Source organism: Prinia subflava, chromosome 3 (assembly GCF_021018805.1).
Source record: "Prinia subflava isolate CZ2003 ecotype Zambia chromosome 3, Cam_Psub_1.2, whole genome shotgun sequence".
Lineage (NCBI taxonomy): Eukaryota > Metazoa > Chordata > Aves > Passeriformes > Cisticolidae > Prinia > Prinia subflava.
Window position 1 is genome coordinate 106396577 of NC_086249.1, and position 19807 is coordinate 106416383.

The window sequence follows — 19807 nt, forward strand, 5'->3', positions numbered from 1 at the left end:
CTACTTTACAGCAGGTGTAAAAAATAATCATTGTCTTCTTCTCAATATGACAAAGTTAAAAAGAAAATAAACAACTTTTCCAGATACCCCCTAAGCTCCTGGATTTACCATGAAATGCTGGAATCTTTCCTCATTCCCAGCCAATTTCTAATTCTCCTGTGTCCCTTTTGGAGTATGGAGTGGACATTGGATAATTCAGAATATTTCACCTTTCCTTAGGCTTGGCTTATTCTGAATTAACTTAAGAGGCTTCTGTGAGGATTCAAATGAGTGTCTGTCTTTGAATCTTCAAAGCTTTTAATTCTTTGCTTGTTTGAGGTTTTAATATTTTTAAGTTTGGGTTGTTTTTTTTTTTCTGACTCTCAGAGCTTTAACTGATTTATTTGCCTCTAGCACGTAATTAGTTGGAGATTTGAGGTGAACACTCAATCCATTACTTCCTTGGACCTCCTGGCTGGTGAATTATATAAAAATTAATCTAATATAATTATATAAAAATCAATGGAATGGGGCTTGGAATGAGCTGGTGGAAAGTTCCCTGCCCATGGAAGGGTCTTTAATTTCCCTCCCTACCCAAACCTTTCCATGATTTTCAGGGCAAAGCTTGTGCAGGTTTTGTGGCGATTTTAGAGATAGGGGAAGAGTTAAGGCAGAAAATACAAATTCATAAATCAGCAGGAGGGATGGTGTGTCCTTCAAAAAGAGCTTTTTTCCCTCAGTTCTGGAGTGCTCCAGCATCACCTGGGATATTGTGGATATAAAGTGCATTACAGGCATGTTACAAACTTAACAGTGTCCAAGAGAATTCACGGAGAAAAGGAATTTTCTGGCAATTCTGTGTAAAACAGATTTCTCCAAGCCTGCCAGGGGGGTTGTGGCCCTCAGCTGCCACTGGAGGAGCAGTTTTATCCTCCTGGATGCCTCAGATCCTACAAACAATGGAATTGCTCCCTCCCAGGAGATTCTGAGGTGATAAAATTTAGGTTTTCCTCTTAAATGCATCTCTTTGGGCATCCTCCTCCTTCTGTTTGATTTTTTTGGAAGATCTGATATTGGCAGGTTTTGCCTGTAGGCCATTAGGAAAATCGAGTTCTGGGAATTGTGTGGGTTCATTGAAAGAATCAAACTTTTCAATCCCTGGTTTACTGATCTTTAAACTGAATTAGCCACTCACTCACGTTTATTTTATTCCTAGTGGAACACGAATATTTTGGTGAAGTATTTCAGGGAATGATTTGAAACTGTAACAATTCACCTGAATTGGTGGGTGAATAAAATGTGACCAGGAGCAGGGTCCAGGAATGGAAATTTAGGTGAGACCTTGAGCCTGACTTGCTCACGGCCCTGCCTGTGAAAAACCAAAAGAAAAATGTATTTAAATAAAGATTCCCAACCTTCCCCTCCTGCTGGGCAACAGCTTTGTGCCAAACATTTCTTTTACTCGCCACTACTTGTTATTAATGAGCTGCATTTAAATTGCTTTTAAGCTGCTTGGTGGGGTTTTTTTTGGTCCCAGAGGTGTTTCTGTCTGGCACAAACAAAAGCAAAGTGATTTAAATAAGGTGTGTGCCAGCCTTTGAATTGAAGGAATGTTCAACTCTGGCCCTGTTTGCAGTTTGAGGTGCTCCAGAACCCTGAACCCCTCTGCAGGCTGGGGCTGGCTGAGGACAGCAGAGCAGATTCCAACAGGTTGTAAAGTGATAGTAGCACACTGGGGGTGGCACTTGGTGGCTCCCTGTTTGCTCTGGCCCTGCCTCAAGCCCACCCTGGCGCCTCTGAGGGGCCAGCCCTGGGCTTGGGGGGGAGATGATCCAAAGGCAGCTCCAAAACCAGCGGGAAAACAAAAATAATAAAAAACGGGATTCATGCCTTCCTTTGGGAAGGTGATGGCTCCAAGGATTTGCAGATCAGGAATTGGGGGATTGGAGGAGGAACTTGGAATACTGGGGGGTTGGAATTGGAGAGGTTTTCGTGGTTTTTAGCCCCTCTCCAATGTTGTTTTCTGTCTTATTTTTCATCTCTGGTGCAAAGGTGAAGGAGCTCAGCCTGCTCAGGGTTTGGGGACTGATGGAGCACCAGGGCCTTTCCTTCTCCGTGGGTTTGGGATGGGTGGGATTCCCTCTGTTCAATCTGCCTGTACACAGGAATGTTTTACACCTTTCTCCTCACACTTTTATCATTTCATTCACTTTATTTTATTGAGTTGCACATTTATTTCCCTGGCAGTGCCCAAGGCCAGGCTGGACACTGGGGCTGGAGCAGCCTGGGACAGTGGGAGGTGTCCCTGCCATGGCAGGGGTGGCACTGGGTGGGCTTTAATGTCCCTTCCAACCCAACCCATTCCATGACTTACGAGTTCTCCAGCAAAACTCTTGATTATTCATAACAATTTCCATGCTCTATTTGCCAGTTTTTCATTGCCTTGTTGGTTTGGTTTTTTTTTTCCTTGCTTTCAAATTTGATTTTGAAAAGATGGCAATTTTCTTTTGTTATTTGCTTGCTTTGCCTCTTCATCTTTTTGTTTTGCTCTTCACTCCCAGTTGTCTCCTCAGCCCCCGTGTTCTCTGAAATAGCAAACCCAGGGCTTGCTTTTGTTCTTGCTGAATTGCATTTTGGGAATTTATCAGGAATTATCATCCAAAAACTGCATTTTGGGAATTTGTCAGGAATTATCATCCAGGAACTGCATTTTGGGAATTTATCAGGAATTATCATCCCAAAACTGCATTTTGGGAATTTGTCAGGAATTATCCCAAAACTGCATTTTGGGAATTTATCAGGAATTATCATCCCAAAACTGCATTTTGGGAATTTGTCAGGAATTATCATCCAAAAATTGCATTTTGGGAATTTATCAGGAATTATCATCCAAAAACTGCATTTTGGGAATTTATCAGGAATTATCACCCAGGAACTGCGTTTGGGGAGCTCATCAGGAATTGCATTTTGGGGGAGTTCATCAGGAATTATCATCCAGGAACTGCATTTGGGGAGTTTATCAGAAATTATCATCCAAAAATTGCATTTTGGGGAGTTCATCAGGAATTATCATCCAGTTTGGAGAGTTTATCAGGAATTATTACCCAGTTTCAGGAGTTCATCAGGAATTATCATCCAAAAATTGCATTTTGGGAATTTGTCAGGAATTACCAGCCAGGAACTGCATTTGGGGAATTAATCAGGAATTATCATCCAAAAATTGCATTTTGGGGAGTTCATCAGGAATTATCATCCAATTTGGGGAGTTTATCAGGAATTATCATCCAAAAATTGCATTTTGGGGAGTTCATTAGGAATTATCATCCAATTTGGGGAGTTTATCAGGAATTATTACCCAGTTTGAGGAGTTCATCAGGAATTATCATCCAAAAATTGCATTTTGGGAATTTGTCAGGAATTACCGCCCAGGAACTGCATTTTGGGGGAGTTCATCAGGAATTATCATCCAGGAACTGCCTTTGGGGAATTAATCAGAAATCATCATCCAAAAATTGCATTTTGGGGAGTTCATTAGGAATTACCATCCAATTTCGGGAGTTTATCAGGAATTATTACCCAGTTTGAGGAGTTTATCAGGAATTATCATCCAAAAACTGCATTTTGGGGAGTTCATCAGAAATTATCATCCAATTTGGGGAGTTTATCAGGAATTATCATCCAAAAATTGCATTTTGGGAATTTGTCAGGAATTACCGCCCAGGAACTGCATTTGGGGAGTTTATCAGGAATTATCATCCAGGAACTGCATTTGGGGAGTTTATCAGGAATTATCATCCAAAAATTGCATTTTGGGGAGTTCATCAGGAATTATCATCCAATTTAAGGAGTTTGTCAGGAATTATCATCCAAAAATTGCATTTTAGGGAGTCGATCATGAATTCTCATCCAGGAATTGCGTTTTGGGGAGTTTATCCTCGCAGGTGATTTTCTGTAGGAGGTGAATTCCAGGGTCCCTCTGGATCAAGGGATACACAGCAGCATCCAAGGGGGCAGGAGGCAGAAATTCCAGGTGGCTTTGCCAAAGCACCTGCCCAGGAAAGGCTCCTGTTTCCAGAACCTAGAACAGCAGGAATGGCTGGTTATTGAGAGGAATAATTCAATAATTGACCGTGGAATCACGGAATGGGTTGGGTGGGAAGGAATTTTGGAGATCATTCGGTTCCATCCCAACACCTTCCACTCTCCCAGGCTGCTCCAAGGGCTGAGGAATCCACACCCCTTCTGGGCACCCCCTTTTTTTTGACTCTTGGTGAAACATTTCAATGTGAATTTTTTGTTACATGTTCAGGCTTTGCCTCTTCCCACAAAGCAGCCGAGCTCTGGGAGTTGCACAATTCATTTTTAAACCTTCTGCTGGTGGCAGGGTGAAATTTTCCACGTGGATGGGAGAGGTTGAAATGCCCTCTGATCCTCCCTGGATACAATTTGACTGCCTCGATCTGTAGGACTGGAACAATGGTTACCTGTCAGAATTGTTCTCTGGAGCGTTCCCAGGTCTGAACAACCCTCCCTGCCCTTTGCAGAACTCAAATTATGCAGAGTTTAAGGACTTCATCCTCCAAACGTGTTTGGCCTCGCTCAAGTCGAGCCTCTTGATGCTTTCCACGGCTCTTGAAGACCAAAGAGGGCAAAACAAAAACAGATTAAAGGAGCTGCAATTTTTCCTTACTTAATCCCCCCCTCAAAAAATAAATTTAAACTTAACACCCAACCCAACTTCTTGCTGCTCTTTGGATTTTAGAACAGCTTGACCTGTTTGGGCAAAAAGGTGTCCTGGCTCTGCAGTGCCCTTGGATGAGAACAAAAGCAGCTGGAATATTTATGGATTCATGCACATTTGAAGTAATTTTTGCTCAATTGATTGTCTTCTTCCACTAGATGGGGCTTTCTTCATTGATCACTTGAACCATTACTCAGCCTTCAAATTCTTTTCCCCCTCTAAGTGTGGATGGGCCTCAAGGATCCCTGAAATGTTTGGGATGGGTTTTTTTTCCTTCCCACCTTACCTGTGGAAGTGCACTTGGGAATTTTGGTGCTTTTTAGAGGCCTGGAGCAAAGCTCAATGTGGGGGCACCAGAATCCACCAAATCTTGTGCAAGCTCCTTGATTTATTGTGATGAACACTGGGCTTGCTGGGGTGGGAACCAGCCACCATTTGGGGAGGGTTGATTTTAATTTTCTTTTTTTTTTTCCCCTTAATTATATTAATGAAACATCTTTCCGTGATTTAATTAGGAATTAAATGGCATTTTGGAAATGCCTCTCCTGGGGCTGAGGGTGTATCTACCCCAGGCTCTCTGTGGATCATTGCTGTGGCACTTCAGTGACCAAATTTGGTCACTAAAATCCAAATTTTGGGTTTGATCTGGTCCTTCCCAGATCTCCAAGGAGCTTCCACTGCCACATTTTTAAAAGCTAAAGCAACATTTGTGCTGGTCCTTCTGACAATCCTGATCTTGAACTTGCCCTGCTGAGGAAGGGCAGAGCAACACCCCCATCATTTCCATGGTCTTAAAAATGAACATTCAGGTAGAAAATAAAAAAAAATTAATTATTTTTGTGGAATTACCTTAATGAGGACAACGTGGAGCTCCTCCTGCCCCTGCTGTGGTTTCCTCCAGGTGTTTTCTGCTCCTTTCACCTCTTTTCTTCCAGCTCCACACAGGCAGAGGTTTTGGGGCCAAACCCACGGGACCCCACAGCCTCTTCCAAGCCCAGCAGATCTTCACTGTCCCCGTGGCTCAGAGTTGTGTTCCAGGAGGATTTCAAAGGGAATTTTCACCCAGGGTCCTTCAAGTCCTCCCCTGGCCATCTGAAAGCAACAGATTTGAGCATCCTTAGGACTCAGGGTTCAAACAATTTCTGGCTTGAATATGGGAAATTTGAGAAATGAAACCTGGCTCTTTATTTCGCTCATATGCAAAGGCACGTCCTCCTGTATTTGAGACCATCTTGTATTTTAATTTCTTTTGGAGGTAATGCATTGTTTTAATGTGTTCCAGTCTGCTCCCCTGCATTTAAATCATCCTTGTGTTTGCAGTCAAGCAGGAGGACAGAAATAACTGTGGGCTCATGGTGAATCAGTGGAATTTTCCTGCATTTCTCCCCTGGTGACTCCTGGAGAGCACAAATGCTTTTTGCATTTCTGCCTGCAAGAACGAGGTGCTTTCCCTGCTGCATTCCTGTATTTTTCCCTGATTTGCCTGGCTGGGATTTGGGGATGTTTTCTCCACAAACAGCAGCGCTGTGGGGTCACAGATCAGTGCCTGCAAGGAAGGTTGGAGGGTTTAAAGCCCCCGTGGCCTCCTGCCAGCTGATTCCAGTGTGGAATTTGAGGGGAAGGGGTTCAGATCTCCTCAGGGATTTCACTGCCCATTGTGTTGCTCATTGTTTTTTCCAGCTCTTCTTTCTCTCCTGAAGAAATCCAAATTATTTTTTTTTTTACGCCGCTTCTTTCTCCCTTTCTTCCTTCTCTCTCTCTTATTTTATTTTTTCTGTTGTTGTGGCAGAGGGAAGCAATCTCGCTCACGTTGGAGAGAGGTGGTTGTTTTCGAAACCCCACGTTGTTCCCAGTGCCTGCAGTTTAGATAAAATACCTTTTCCTGAGAGGAGTCAGAAAGATCTGCTGGAACAGCTCATCCTCCCTTCCCCCCCGCCTCTCCTTGGCTTATCAACAGTGCGTCAGTGGAAATTTCCACCCTTTGCTAATGGCAGAGACAGCACAAAGTTGCAAAGCAGCCTTTGGAGGGAAGGAGGAAAAAAAAAAAAAAACAACCAAAAACAAAACAAAAAAAAAACAACCCTCTTGCCGTTTTAGGAGCACAATGAAGAGCAGCAGATGAGAGCTGGGCAGGAATGGAATTAAATTCTGGATGAATTGGAGAGCAGGAATGGCAGGAATTGCTGCCCCCATCCTCCTCCCTGGGAGGTGACGGGATTTGGGATTTGGAAGGCTGCTTCCCAAGGAGCAGAGTTCAAGTGTCATCTGCTAAACTCACCCGTGGGCTGTGATGGCTTTAGCAGAGACTCCCACATTCCAGGGGTGCATCCTTGGATCCTGCTGGGCTGTGCTCCAGTGTCCAGGCTGGACAAATGTTCCTGTCCCTGACCCCCGCCCTGGTGGCACCTCTGCGTCCCTCAGCCCACAGGGCAGGGGCAGCAGATTCCCAAAAGGCAGATGTTGCTGCTGTGGGGATTTGGGAGGAGGAGGAGGCCAGCAGAGCTCCTCCAGATCCCTGGGATGAGCCATTCCTGCACCCTGGAATGCTGAGCTGGCACGGGCTGGCACCGCTGCCTTGGCTTCAGGGACACCCAGGCACAGCCCATTGCACCTGGGCACCTCTCCTGGAGGACCCTGCCTCACGATTAGGGTTTGAATCTGGGTTTTTTACCATCCCACCCCTCCCATCAAGCATTCCTGACTTTCTGGAAAGGGCTGGGGATGAGTGGAGGCTGTTACGGGGTGCTGGTGTGAGGGCAGGGTGGTGGCTGGGCTGAAGTGTTGCTGCTGTGTTTTCCAGGGGTGGATTCTGCAGTCCAGCAGCGCTGCCTGACTCACTCCTGGCCCCTCTTGGGTGCAATATTTGGGATGTGATGCAAAAAAATGAACCCAGAGCGGCCTGAAGGACACGAGCAGGGCTTGGTCGTGGCCCCACCTCCTGTATTTCCCCTTCAGATTCCCAGTTCCCCTCTTGGGGACTTTCCTTTGTCAACATGGGATGCTTGTGCTGTAGCTGACTTAGGAAGGATCCAAAATTCCTGCAGAGTCCTCCCTGTCAGGGGCAGTTTGGAAATGAAACTGGGATGTCTGATCCTGCTTGGATAACATTCCTTCATTCAAGGGAGGCCACTTTGGGCTTGTGTGGTGCTCCATGGGGAGCTGGGCTTGGAGAATTGGGGGATTCTGGAATAATTTGGGTTGGAAGAGACCTTAAAACCCATCCATGGAATGGTTTGGGGTGCCAGGGACGCCTCCCACTGTCCCAGGCTGCTCCAGCCCCAGTGTCCAGCCTGGCCTTGGGCACTGCCAGGGATGCAGGGGCAGCCACAGCTGCTCTGGGCACCCTGTGCCAGGGCCTTCCCACCCTGCCAGGGAACAATTCCTGATTCCCAAGAGCCCATCCAGCCCTTCTGCCGTGAAATGTTGTGAATGAACCAGCACTGCCAATAATGCAGAACTTTTCCATCACTTTCTCTGCTTTGGAGAGACAATTCCCAAGGAATGGAGGGACAGGAGCCAGGGAATGGCTCCCACTGCCAGAGGGCAGGGCTGGATGGGCTCTTGGGAATCAGGAATTGATGCACAGGGTCTGTTGTGTCCCCTGGGAAGTGCAGGACATCCCTTTGCTCCCTCAGGTGTGCTGGAGCTGGAAAATCCTCCTGGGAAACTCCAGCTGAGCCCCTGAAGAAGGTGCAGATCTGCAGCAAAGGGATTTACTGCAGAAATAACTTTGCTTATTGAGATATCATTGGGAGCCACATCCTGCTCCCTGCAGGGCGGTGGTGGCTGCGTCCTCTTGGATGTCAGGAGAGCTGTGGGGACACCAAAGGGTTCCCTGGGGATCTGAGACCTGGCCCAGGGACAGCACCAGGGAGCGCCTGCAGCTGGCCCAGCAGGGATTGGGGTTGGATTTTAGGGCAAGGCTCTTCCCCAGAGGTGCTGGCACTGCCCAGGCTCCCCAGGGAATGGGCACGGCCCCGAGGCTGCCACAGCTCCAGGAGCCTTTGGGATGCCAGGGTGGGATTGTTGGGGGTCTGGGCAGGGACAGGGTGGCACTGGATGGTTCCTGTGGGTTTATTCCACTCAGGACATTCCGTGGTTCAGTCCCACCAAGGTCAGCACTGCTGGATGCTCATCAAGCTGCAGCAGACTGAGCATTTAATCCATGTTCACATCTAAGATGTGATTCGGGATAAATCCACCTCTGTCTTTTTTTTTTTAATATTTATTTTTCACCTCTCCATTCAGCTCCAAGGCAGAGCTTTGCAGGAAGGACTCTGTGTGTGTGAATGAGCTGGAGATGTTTCCCACTGGCATCTCTCCCATAAAAACCCATCAGGAACTGGAGGAAGGGGCTGCTCCTGCCATCCCACCTTGTCTAAAAACTGTCCAGGGCAGGATGTGGGGATGAATGGAAGAGGAAAAAGCAAAATCCTCAATTTTCTTGGGTCAACAGTGCTGGACAGAGCTCCAGGAGTGTGGGGACAACATTCCCGGGGAAAAACTGGCATTGTTTGTGTCTGGATGATCCTGTGGGACATCTTCCAGCTCAGGACATTCCATGATTCCAACAGAGCTCAGCTGAAGGTTTCATCATTGAAATCAAGCTAACATCGAGCTTTATTTCAAACAATCCAGCTACCAAAAGGCAAGAAAAAAACTTAGGGGCTCTCATTTAAAAAAATCCCTCAGGAGCAGAGAAAAAACTTGGGAATTCTCATTTAGGTAACCCCCCAGAAGAATTCCTTGAATTGCAACCCAGATATTGTAGTTTTTTTTACTCCAGCCCAGGTATTTTGGTTTATTTGTCCCCAGCCCAGGTATTTTGGTTTATTTGTCCACAGCCCAGGTATTTTGGTTTATTTGACTCTAGCCCAGGTATTTTGGTTTATTTGTCCCCAGCCCAGGTATTTTGGTTTGTCTCCAGCCCAGGTATTTTGGTTTATTTGGTTCCAGCCCAGGTATTTTGGTTTATTTCTCTCCAGCCCAGGTATTTTGGTTTATTTGGTTCCAGCTCAGGTATTTTGGTTTATTTGGTTCCAGCTCAGGTATTTTGGTTTATTTGGTTCCAGCCCAGATATTTTGGTTTATTTGTCCCCAGCCCAGGTATTTTGGTTTATTTGACTCCAGCCCAGATATTTTGGTTTATTTGGTTCCAGCCCAGGTATTTTGGTTTATTTGTCTCCAGCCCAGGTATTTTGGTTTCTCTGGCTCCAGCCCAGGTATTTTGTCCCCAGCCCAGGTATTTTGGTTTATTTGGCTCCAGCCCAGGTATTTTGGTTTATTTGGCTCCAGCCCAGGTATTTTGGTTTATTTGACTCCAGCCCAGGTATTTTGGTTTATTTGTCCCCAGCCCAGGTATTTTGGTTTATTTGGCTCCAGCCCAGGTATTTTGGTTTATTTGGTTCCAGCTCAGGTATTTTGGTTTATTTGGTTCCAGCTCAGGTATTTTGGTTTATTTGGTTCCAGCCCAGGTATTTTGGTTTATTTGGTTCCAGCCCAGGTATTTTGGTTTATTTGGCTCCAGCCCAGGTATTTTGGTTGATTTCTCTCCAGCCCAGGTATTTTGGTTTATTTGGCTCCAGCCCAGGTATTTTGGTTTATTTCTCTCCAGCCCAGGTATTTTGGTTTATTTCTCTCCAGCCCAGGTATTTTGGTTTATTTCTCTCCAGCCCAGGTATTTTGGTTTATTTCTCTCCAGCCCAGGTATTTTGGTTTATTTCTCTCCAGCCCAGGTATTTTGGTTTATTTCTCTCCAGCCCAGGTATTTTGGTTTATTTGGTTCCAGCCCAGGTATTTTGGTTTATTTGGCTCCAGCCCAGGTATTTTGGTTTATTTCTCTCCAGCCCAGGTATTTTGGTTTATTTGACTCCAGCCCAGGTATTTTGGTTTATTTCTCTCCAGCTCAGGTATTTTGGTTTATTTCTCTCCAGCCCAGGTATTTTGGTTTATTTGGCTCCAGCCCAGGTATTTTGGTTTATTTGTCCCCAGCCCAGGTATTTTGGTTTATTTGGCTCCAGCCCAGGTATTTTGGTTTATTTGCTGTGTTTCTCCCTGCAGGTATTTCCTGATAGACCTGGAGGCCCCCCCTTCCATCGTGTCCCCCATGATGGACCATCTGGGCCGGGACATCGATGTCATCAGGAGAGCTTTTGTCAAACACCCCGTGCCCAAGGCAGAGGAGTGCAGTGGCATCATCCCAGTCAGCCCCGAAGAGAAACTCTCTGCCAAGAAAAACTGAAAATCCCAAATGCTGGAAACACTTTTTAACCCATTTTTTTATTGCTGCTGTGGGTAAGAATTGTGATAACTCCTGTCCATCAGAAGAAAAAATTTTAAAAAATCACTTTTGGCCATGGGATGTGTGTGGTCTATCCCAGTATCTTCATTATTGTAACAACTGAGGTTTCTTTTTGTTTAAAATAATTGGAATATTTTTAATCTGGGTGCTTATCTTGCTGTTTGACAACTCTGCAAATTGATTTGCTTTTCTCTCGGAGCATTACATTGATAATGAAGATTTCTCCAGCAGCAGGGTGCTATAAATAGCATTTTTTGCAGAGATTACTCCAGAATATGGATATTTACATGAGAGATTAAGAAGTCTGCTGAGTAAATATAGAAATCCAGGACGTGATTTGGTGGGGGTTTGTTTTGGGGGAAAAAAAGGCAATAAAAGTGTGATTAAAAATAAAACCTGACTCTTCTTTTTTTTTTTAAATATTAAAAAATGCCAAAACTTTCACTGCCAAAAGCCACCTCATGGTCCTCAAGGTAAATAATGTTCTAAGCACAGGTAAAAAATCCTTTTTAGGTAAGGCCAGAGAATTCCAGGTGGGAATTAGAGACTCCCCAAGCTTTTGTAGGAGCAGGAGAATCAAAGATGCTTTGTTTTGCCATCAAGTGGACATTTCAAACTGGGAAAAACACCAGGATAAAGTGTTCATGTGTCTTTTTTGTCTTTCTTTTGTTGAAAACAAGAGGAAAATCAGTGCTATTATTGTTGTATATAAAGACCTCCTGCTCTCTGATGTAAATGCAGTGGTTGGATCATTCCTAGGGGGGAGTTGTGCTCTTTTTTTTTTTCCTTGGATGTGGAATTTTGGGGAGGGAAAGAACCCAGTTCTTCTGAAATCTTCATTTTTTTTACTGCATAAGAAAAAAGCATAACATTTTCTTTTTCTCTACATCCTACTTTAAGAGTTATGAATGTCTGGATTTGTGGAGTTTGCTTGGGGGTATTTTGATCCTTTTTTTTTTAATTTAAATTTGATTTTTTTTTATCCTGAAAAAAACCATTGGAAGAGCAGAGGGAATGAACTACACACTCCCTGAAGCTGAATCTGTAGCAGGGGTGCTTTTATTGTTGTAGTTCCTGCCAGAGCTTTTCTTATCCATGATTTTTCCCTGTGGGACAGATCCAGGGATGAGCTGGGCCAGGAGGAGCTGTGGATTTGGGAATTGTGCCCCAGCTTTGGCTCCCTGAGCCGCCCTCACTGCTGAAAATTCACATTTTTGGTGTGGAAAGTGCCAGCTGCAAGAATGTGTCTTACTCTGGGGTTTCTCCAAAGGTTTTCTTAAACAGAAAGTGGACAGAAAGCCTGGGGTTTGGAGGGATTTTACCTCTGACCTGGAATTGGATTGAGCAGAAAGGGGAGTAAAAAAAATTTCAACTCCACTTCATGGAGCTCAATAGAGGCTGGAAATGTGAAAATGCTGTTTATTTGTCCTTTTTTAGTTTCCTTGGTGTAGTTTTAAATTTGGCATTTAACTTGTCCCAATTTCAAGGTTGATCCCCAAATCCCTGAGGCTGGAAAAGGTTCCCAAGGCCAGGCAGTGCCAGCTGTGCCCCAGGCCCACCTTGTCCCCAGCCCAGAGCACTCAGGGCCACCTCCAGGTGACACCTGCAGGGATGGGCACTCCAAAGCTCCCTGGGCAGCCCCTGCCAAGGCCTGAGCTCCCTTTCCATGGGCAAATTCCTGCTGCTGCCCAAGCTGAGCCTCCCCTGGCCCAGCCTGAGGCCGTTCCCTCTCCTCCTGTCCCTGTTCCTGGAGCACAGCCCGACCCCCCCGGCTGTCCCCTCCTGTCAGGGACTTGTGCAGAGCCACAAGGTCCCCCGTGAGCCTCCTTTTCTCCAGCCTCAGCCCCTTCCCAGCTCCCTCAGGAATTCTCCAGCCCCTTCCCAGCTCCCTCAGGAATTCTCCAGCCCCTTCCCAGCTCCCTCAGGAATTCTCCAGCCCCTTCCCAGCTCCCTTCCCTGCCCTGGACACGCTCCAGCCCCTCCAGGGCTCTCCTGCAGGAGCCACAGCTGGACACAGCCCTGGAGCACAGAGGGACAATCCCTGCCCTGCTCCTGCTGGACACACAATTCCTCTCCTAGCCCAGGGGCCAGTGGCCTCCTGCCCACCCAGCCTGGTCTGAGCCACCTCTCCCTTCCCTGGGAGGATTTCCATGGATCAGACCTGGCTCTGGATGTGCTGCTCTCACCCTCCAGCCCCTCCAGGTCTCCCCTGCATTCAGCAGGAAAACCCTGGATGCTCTTTGTGCATGAGCCCTTCAGCTGTTATGGATCATGGTGTGAATTTGAACCATCCATGCCCCCCTTTCTAAGGGACCCATTTCCTGTTTTATCCCAGGTTTGGGGGCGGCAGGAGCTGCTGTTGTCCCGTTGTTTGGGGATGGCAGGAGCAGCACTGGAGCGTGGCTGTCCCAGCCCTGGAGCTGCCTCAGCACCCACATTTATTTTTAAACCTCTCCACAGCTGCCTCTCAGCTGCAGGCACTGCTTCCCCCATAAATGATAGTTTCTAATAGGGACCTTTTAAAAAAATTTTTGTTGTTTTAGTGGAAGCTGGAGTGGGAGGTTGCAATTTGTTGAGGCCAGACCGAGAGCTGGATTATTTTGGGAAGCTAATAACAGCAAACACCAGAATGGAGGTGAAGGGATCAGACTGGGGCAGTCCTGGGACTGAGCAAAGGGAAAAAAAGGATGTTTGTGCCCTGAGGGATCACAAATCCCTGTGGAGGAAGGGAAACCTTGGGATGTGTTCCAGCCTTTTTGAGTGGCCGTAGCCCAGTTGGTCCCACGGGCTCTCAGAGGCTCTGGATCTCCAAGAGTAAAATTTCAGGACACTGGAGAGCCAGAGGAGCTGTGCAGCCAAACCATGGCCTGAAATGTCCCATTCCATGGCCATTCCCAAAGGCCTGAGCAGTTGGAATGCCAGAACTTGGATTTAGTTTCCCAAAGAATCCAATAGCGAAGCTCCTCAGCCCCCAGGTTTTCTGAGGGTAGAAAATGAGGAGTTTTCTGCTCCTAAATCCTCTGGGTTTGTTCTTTGTGGATTTTGGGGACGCACAGCTTTGGGAAAAGGATCAGATAACAACTGGCAGCTCTGGCTTGGAATGGTTTGCTCAGCCAACAAATGGGGAAAATCTTGGGAATGTCCTCAGTCCCTTCCTTTTCCTGACCTTTGCCATGGGGAATGTTGCACTCTGGAGGTTTCTCCAACAGCCTGAGGGCACTGCACCATCAAAGAATTCCCCTGCCCTGATCCTGGGAGGTTTGAGCACACAAGGATTTTCTTCCTGAATCCAGAATGCACCAAAATCCCCTTTTTTGGCAGTGTGGGCATAAAGAATTTCAGGATCTCCTGTTCCAGTGCCAAACTGGAAATCCTCTCCTGCCTGGGAGCTGCAGAAGGAGCCGGGCACCAACAGCCAGGGAGAATCAGCAGCTTGGGAATCATCCAGGGAAGGGCTGGAATGGCAAAAGCCAGGCTGGCTCAGGGGCTCCTGCAGCTGGATCTGGGGTTTGATCCCTGAAATCATCCCTATCCCTTGGTGGGACCAGCTCTGGTTACTGAGTTGTTGCTAAGGAAGGGAGGAAGACTTTGGGATATAAACCAGGAATATAAACCAGGAATATAAACCAGGGCTCTTGGAGTCAGGAATTTCCCTTAGGATGTGATCAGGTTATTCCTGCCCAAAGAGTCTCTCAGGATGTGTCCAGCTCTGCCAGATCTCCATTCTCTCACGGAATCCCAAACTGGTTTGGGTGGGGAGGGATTTTAGGGATCATCCCATATCCCAGGCTGCTCCAGCCCCAGTGTCCAGCCTGGCCTTGGGCACTGCCAGGGATGCAGGGGCAGCCACAGCTGCTCTGGGCACCCTGTGCCAGGGCCTGCCCATCCTCAGGATAAAGAATTCCTTATTCCCAATATCCCGTCTAAATCCCCTCCCTCGGTTTGAATCCATTCCACTTTTCAGGCTCCTTTCAGGTTCTGGGAAGCTGCAATTTTAAGACAACAACCCCCCCCCCCAGCTATTTTCAATTTAGGGCCTGGAAGCACAAGCTTAAAAATCATCAGCATTGTATAAAACATGATGAGTTTTAATTGGCCTTTGAGATTTTGTGATTCACTTCTCTCCAAGTTGGGTGCTGGCAGGATTTTCCTTGAGCATCCCACTGAAGAGCCCTTGGAAAAACACAAACTGCAGCCAATGAGAGGCTTGATAAGGAGGCAGCACTCAGGGAGAGGGGAGCTTGGCTTCAGATTCCCCTCCTGAAGTATTCCAGGGTGCTTAAGGGACGTTTTCCTGGGAGGGGAGGGATGCTGGGACCCGGGGAGGGCTCAGTCCCTGCTGGGGTTGGGTTGTGCTTGGGCTGCCAAGCCGGGCGTGTGTGGAGGGAGCTGCTGGCACGGAGGGAATCTGGCTCAGGGAAATCCTGACAGGAGTTTCGTGGGATGGTGAGATTCCACTGGATCTGCAAGGGGCCCTGGCTGAGTTCTGTGGGGACAGAGGAGTTGTGGCTGCTCAGGGAAGCTGTGGCTGCTCCCTGGAAGTGCCCAAGGTCGGGCTGGATGGGGCTTGGAGCAGCCTGGGACAGTGGAAGGGCTCAGGGAATGGGATGGGATGGGATGGGATGGGCTGAGATGGGCTGGGCTGGGCTGGGCTGGGCTGGGCTGGGATGGGATGGGATGGGATGGGATGGGATGGGATGGGATGGGATGGGATGGGATGGGATGGGATGGGATGGGATGGGATGGGATGGGATGGGATGGGATGGGATGGGATGGGATGGGATGGGATGGGATGGGATGGGCTGGGCTGGGCTGGGATGGGCTGGGCTGGGCTGGGCTGGGATGGGATGGGATGGGATGGGATGGGCTGGGATGGGATGGGATGGGATGGGATGGGATGGGATGGGATGGGATGGGATGGGATGGGATGGGATGGGATGGGATGGGATGGGATGGGATGGGATGGGATGGGATGGGATGGGATGGGATGGGATGGGATGGGATGGGATGGGATGGGATGGGATGGGATGGGATGGGATGGGATGGGATGGGATGGGATGGGTTGCTTTAAATTCCCTCCCTACCCAAACCATTCCGTAATTCCCTGTTTCTTGACAGTACAATGCACTTCATCCCAAGAGGAATCCCCCAGCACGGTTTCAGAGTTGGGAATTCTGCTGGTGAGGGCTCACAGGAAGCTCCTCTGCAGTCTGGTGGAGACGTGTCCAGCATTCCTTGGGGAATGTCCAACTCCTGCAGGAGCTGCTGCCTGTGGTGACGAGCTGAGCTCAGCTCGGTTTTGTGCTGGGGGAAGATGTGAAGGTCACAGCTCGGGAGGAAAAGCTGGATTTCAGCTGGATTTCCCCTCCCCAGCTCCCCTTGGAAGCAGCAGGAGGCTCGGGGCACACTCAGTGTCCCTGCAGCCTGGCTGTTCCCTGTTTTGGGGTGACAAGCGGGATGGGTGACAACGCCACAGGGCCGGGGAGAGCCAGGAGGGAGCCAGGAGCAGGATGCTCATTATCCCAGTGATGCACAGGCAGCATTCCCACTCTTCTGCTCGGGGAATGTTGGGAACGAAATCTTCTCATTCCTTAAATATTAAGGATGAGGGGACTCCAGGAGTGCTCCTGGCATGGGCATGAAGGATCCTCCAAGCTGCTCATCCTAAGGGTGGGATATTCCCAGTTGTCCCAGCTCCTGGAAAGAGCAGAGAGTTTGCTTTGATAATCCCTGGAATCCCCTATAAACCATTCCCTGCCCTCTACTGAGAAAAAACAATTCCAGAGGAGCTGCAGCCAGCCCAAAGGGGAAGGAAACCCAAACTGCCCTGGTGCACCTGGGGCTTCTCAGATCCCTCCCCGCTGCTGGGAGGGTTTGGGATCGCTGCAGGGGAAGCAGGACAATCAGCAGGAAGGCAAAGCTGCAGAAGCTGCAGAAAAGGAATTTTCCAAGAAATCCTGGTGCCAAAGGCTTTGTTTGTTGAGCAGGACATGGGCAGAGCCGGAGGAGGGGTTGGGTGTGTTGGGTCTTGCTCAGCTCCTCATCCCTGGCAGTGCCCAAGGCCAGGTGGGACACTGGGGCTTGGAGCAGCCTGGGACAGTGGGAGGTGTCCCTGCCACAGAAATGGGATGGAAGAAGATGAGTTTAAGGTTCCTTCCAGCCCAAACCATTCCATGATTCCATGGCTTTCCCTTCTTCTTTGGGTCCTATTGACCTGTCTTCATCTCAGCCCACAATTTTCCCTTTTTTCCAGTTCTCTCCCCATCCCCTGGGAATGAGAAAGGGAGTGAGGCCGGGTGGGCTTTGGCTGCCAGGTTAAACCCAAGGTCCTTTTTGGTGCCCAACGTGGCTCTCCAAGGGTTGAGATCCCAGAATCCCAGAATCCTGGAATTGTTTGGTTGGAAGGGACCTCTGGAGATCACCCAGTCCAACCAGGCAGGGTCACCCTGAGCAGGTGACATAGGGACACATCCAGGTGGGCTTGGGATGTCCTAGAGAGGGAGAATTCATCACCTCCCTGGGCAGCAGCTCCAGGGCTCCATGGAAGGAGGTTCTTCCTCTGTTTGGGGTGGAATTTGTTGTGTTTTTCTTTTATGGCCACTGCTCCTTGTCCGGTCACTGGCACCACTGGAAATACAACAGAATTCTGCCCAGAACGTGTTAAAAACTCCATTTATTACAAGCATGTTTTGCATCAGTTCCGTAGTCTCTGCTCACATGGGTGATTTGCTTTCTGTCAGAGCTGTGGTGTTTGTTGGTTGTTATTTGATTTATTTGCTCTCAGAGCTGTGGTGTTTGTTGGTTGTTATTTGATTTATTTGCTGTCTCAGTGGTGTTCCCAGCCCTGCTCCAGGTGACACCTCCCTGGCTGTGGCTGTTCCCTGTTTGTCCCCTCTGAGGGCTGGCTGGAGGTTCTCCCTCCTCTGGGCTGTGTAACCCTGGTTTGTGAGGTGAGAAAATTCCTGCTGTGGGACTAATCCAGAGCTCCCAGAGATCCCTGTGTGCTGAGAGCCATCACTTGGAATTACAGAAACACAGAATTCCAGAATGGTTTGGGTTGGGAAGGACCTCAAACCCACCCAGTGCCACCCCTGCCATGGCAGGGACACCTCCCACTGTCCCAGGCTGCTCCAACCTGGCCTTGGGCACTGCCAGGGTTTAAAGGGGTTTTATTTAATGGGAAGGAAAATGGAATATCATGGGGTTGTTCCCATCCTTTGAGTCAGGCAATGCAGAGTAAGGGCAGAACAGGAAGAAGGAACAATTCAGGAACAACTTTCTGGGCATGCATGGAAAACACATTGCCCAAATCATTGCCAAATATTCTGGTACCATTTGGCACTGGCACAGAGAGGACCAGAGAGGACCAGAAGACCTTAAAGAGGACCTTAAAAATCCTCCAGTGCCACCCCTGCCATGGCAGGGACACCTCCCACTGTCCCAGGCTGCTCCAGCCCCAGTGTCCAGCCTGGCCTTGGGCACTGCCAGGGATGCAGGGGCAGCCACAGCTGCTCTGGGCACCCTGTGCCAGGGCCTGCCCACCCTGCCAGGGAACAATTCCTGATTCCCAAGAGCCCATCCAGCCCTGCCCTTTGGCACTGGGAGCCATTCCCTGGCTCCTGTCCCTCATCCCTTGTCCCCAGTCCCTCTGCAGCTCTCCTGGAGCCCTTTAGGCTCTGATTTCCCTGATTTCTCTGTGCTGGGAGGGTGAATCACTGCTGAGAAATCCAGCATTTCTCCCTGGGTAAGATTTTCTGCTCCTCAGCCTCGGCTGACTCTGAGTAATCCGAGTGACTGGGAGAGGGCTGTAAATCCCAGCATCCCAGTCCCACTGCCCGGGACATTCCTGGCGACCTCGGGGAGCTCTAAAAACAGCTGTGGTCTAAAACCCCTCCTTAATTGCACTGTGAGGAGCACGAGCCCCCTCCCAGGGCTATTCTGGTGGGAATTACACAGTCCCTAAATGCTGGCATTTAGGACAGGACAATAGTGGTGTTCCTCATGTGAGAATCCACAGAAATGTGAAGGGTTCTTTCAGTGGGAAGTGGCCAAACCACAGGGCCCAGCTGGAGTCCCGTGGCAGGGGGGGCTGACCAGAAATATTTGCTGAGGGATTTTTGGGAGGATGAAATCAACTCCAGGGGTTCACCAAGGTGCCTCGCTCCTGCAGACACGTGCAGTGCTTTGTTTTCACAGGATCCCAGGATCCCTGAGGGTGGAAAAATTCCCAAGGTCACAGAGTCCCAGCTGTGCCCCAGGCCCACCTTGTCCCCAGCCCAGAGCACTCAGGGCCACCTCCAGGTGACACCTGCAGGGATGGGCACTCCAAAGCTCCCTGGGCAGCCCCTGCCAAGGCCTGAGCTCCCTTTCCATGGGCAAATTCCTGCTGCTGCCCAAGCTGAGCCTCCCCTGGCCCAGCCTGAGGCCGTTCCCTCTCCTCCTGTCCCTGTTCCTGGAGCACAGCCCGACCCCCCCGGCTGTCCCCTCCTGTCAGGGACTGTGCAGAGCCACAAGGTCCCCCCTGAGCCTCCTTTTCTCCAGCCTCAGCCCCTTCCCAGCTCCCCCAGGAATTCTCCAGCCCCTTCCCAGCTCCCTTCCCTGCCCTGGACACGCTCCAGCCCCTCCAGGGCTCTCCTGCAGGAGCCACAGCTGGACCCTCCTGTCAGGGGTTGAAGTTTTATTTCCCTCTCACTGATTTTTCCTTGGATCAGGGGGTGAACCTGTGTTCACTTTGCTTTCCCTCTTGATTTCACTCCAGCTCAACAACTCACTCGATTCCATCCAGC

The 19807-nt window shown here is 48.9% G+C and overlaps 2 protein-coding genes and 1 long non-coding RNA gene across 3 annotated transcripts in view; 1 reads left to right on the forward strand and 2 right to left on the reverse strand.

Annotated features, from left to right (window-relative positions):
• The window catches only part of MRPS6 (mitochondrial ribosomal protein S6), a 44820-nt gene extending 33404 nt beyond the window's left edge, over positions 1 to 11416 (forward strand). The window contains exon 3 of the mRNA XM_063393232.1: positions 10781 to 11416. Coding sequence (XP_063249302.1) covers positions 10781 to 10961 — 181 coding nt within the window. The 3' untranslated portion in view covers positions 10962 to 11416. The remainder of the gene's footprint in view (positions 1 to 10780) is intronic.
• Positions 1 to 19807, reverse strand: part of KCNE1 (potassium voltage-gated channel subfamily E regulatory subunit 1) — a 253513-nt gene that overhangs the window by 69328 nt on the left and 164378 nt on the right. The window lies entirely within an intron of this gene.
• LOC134548441 (uncharacterized) lies at positions 5 to 18187 on the reverse strand. The gene is made up of 2 exons (XR_010079786.1): positions 18131 to 18187; positions 5 to 7971 (listed from the first exon to the last, which is right to left on the reverse strand). It is a non-coding gene; the product is annotated as an uncharacterized LOC134548441 (long non-coding RNA).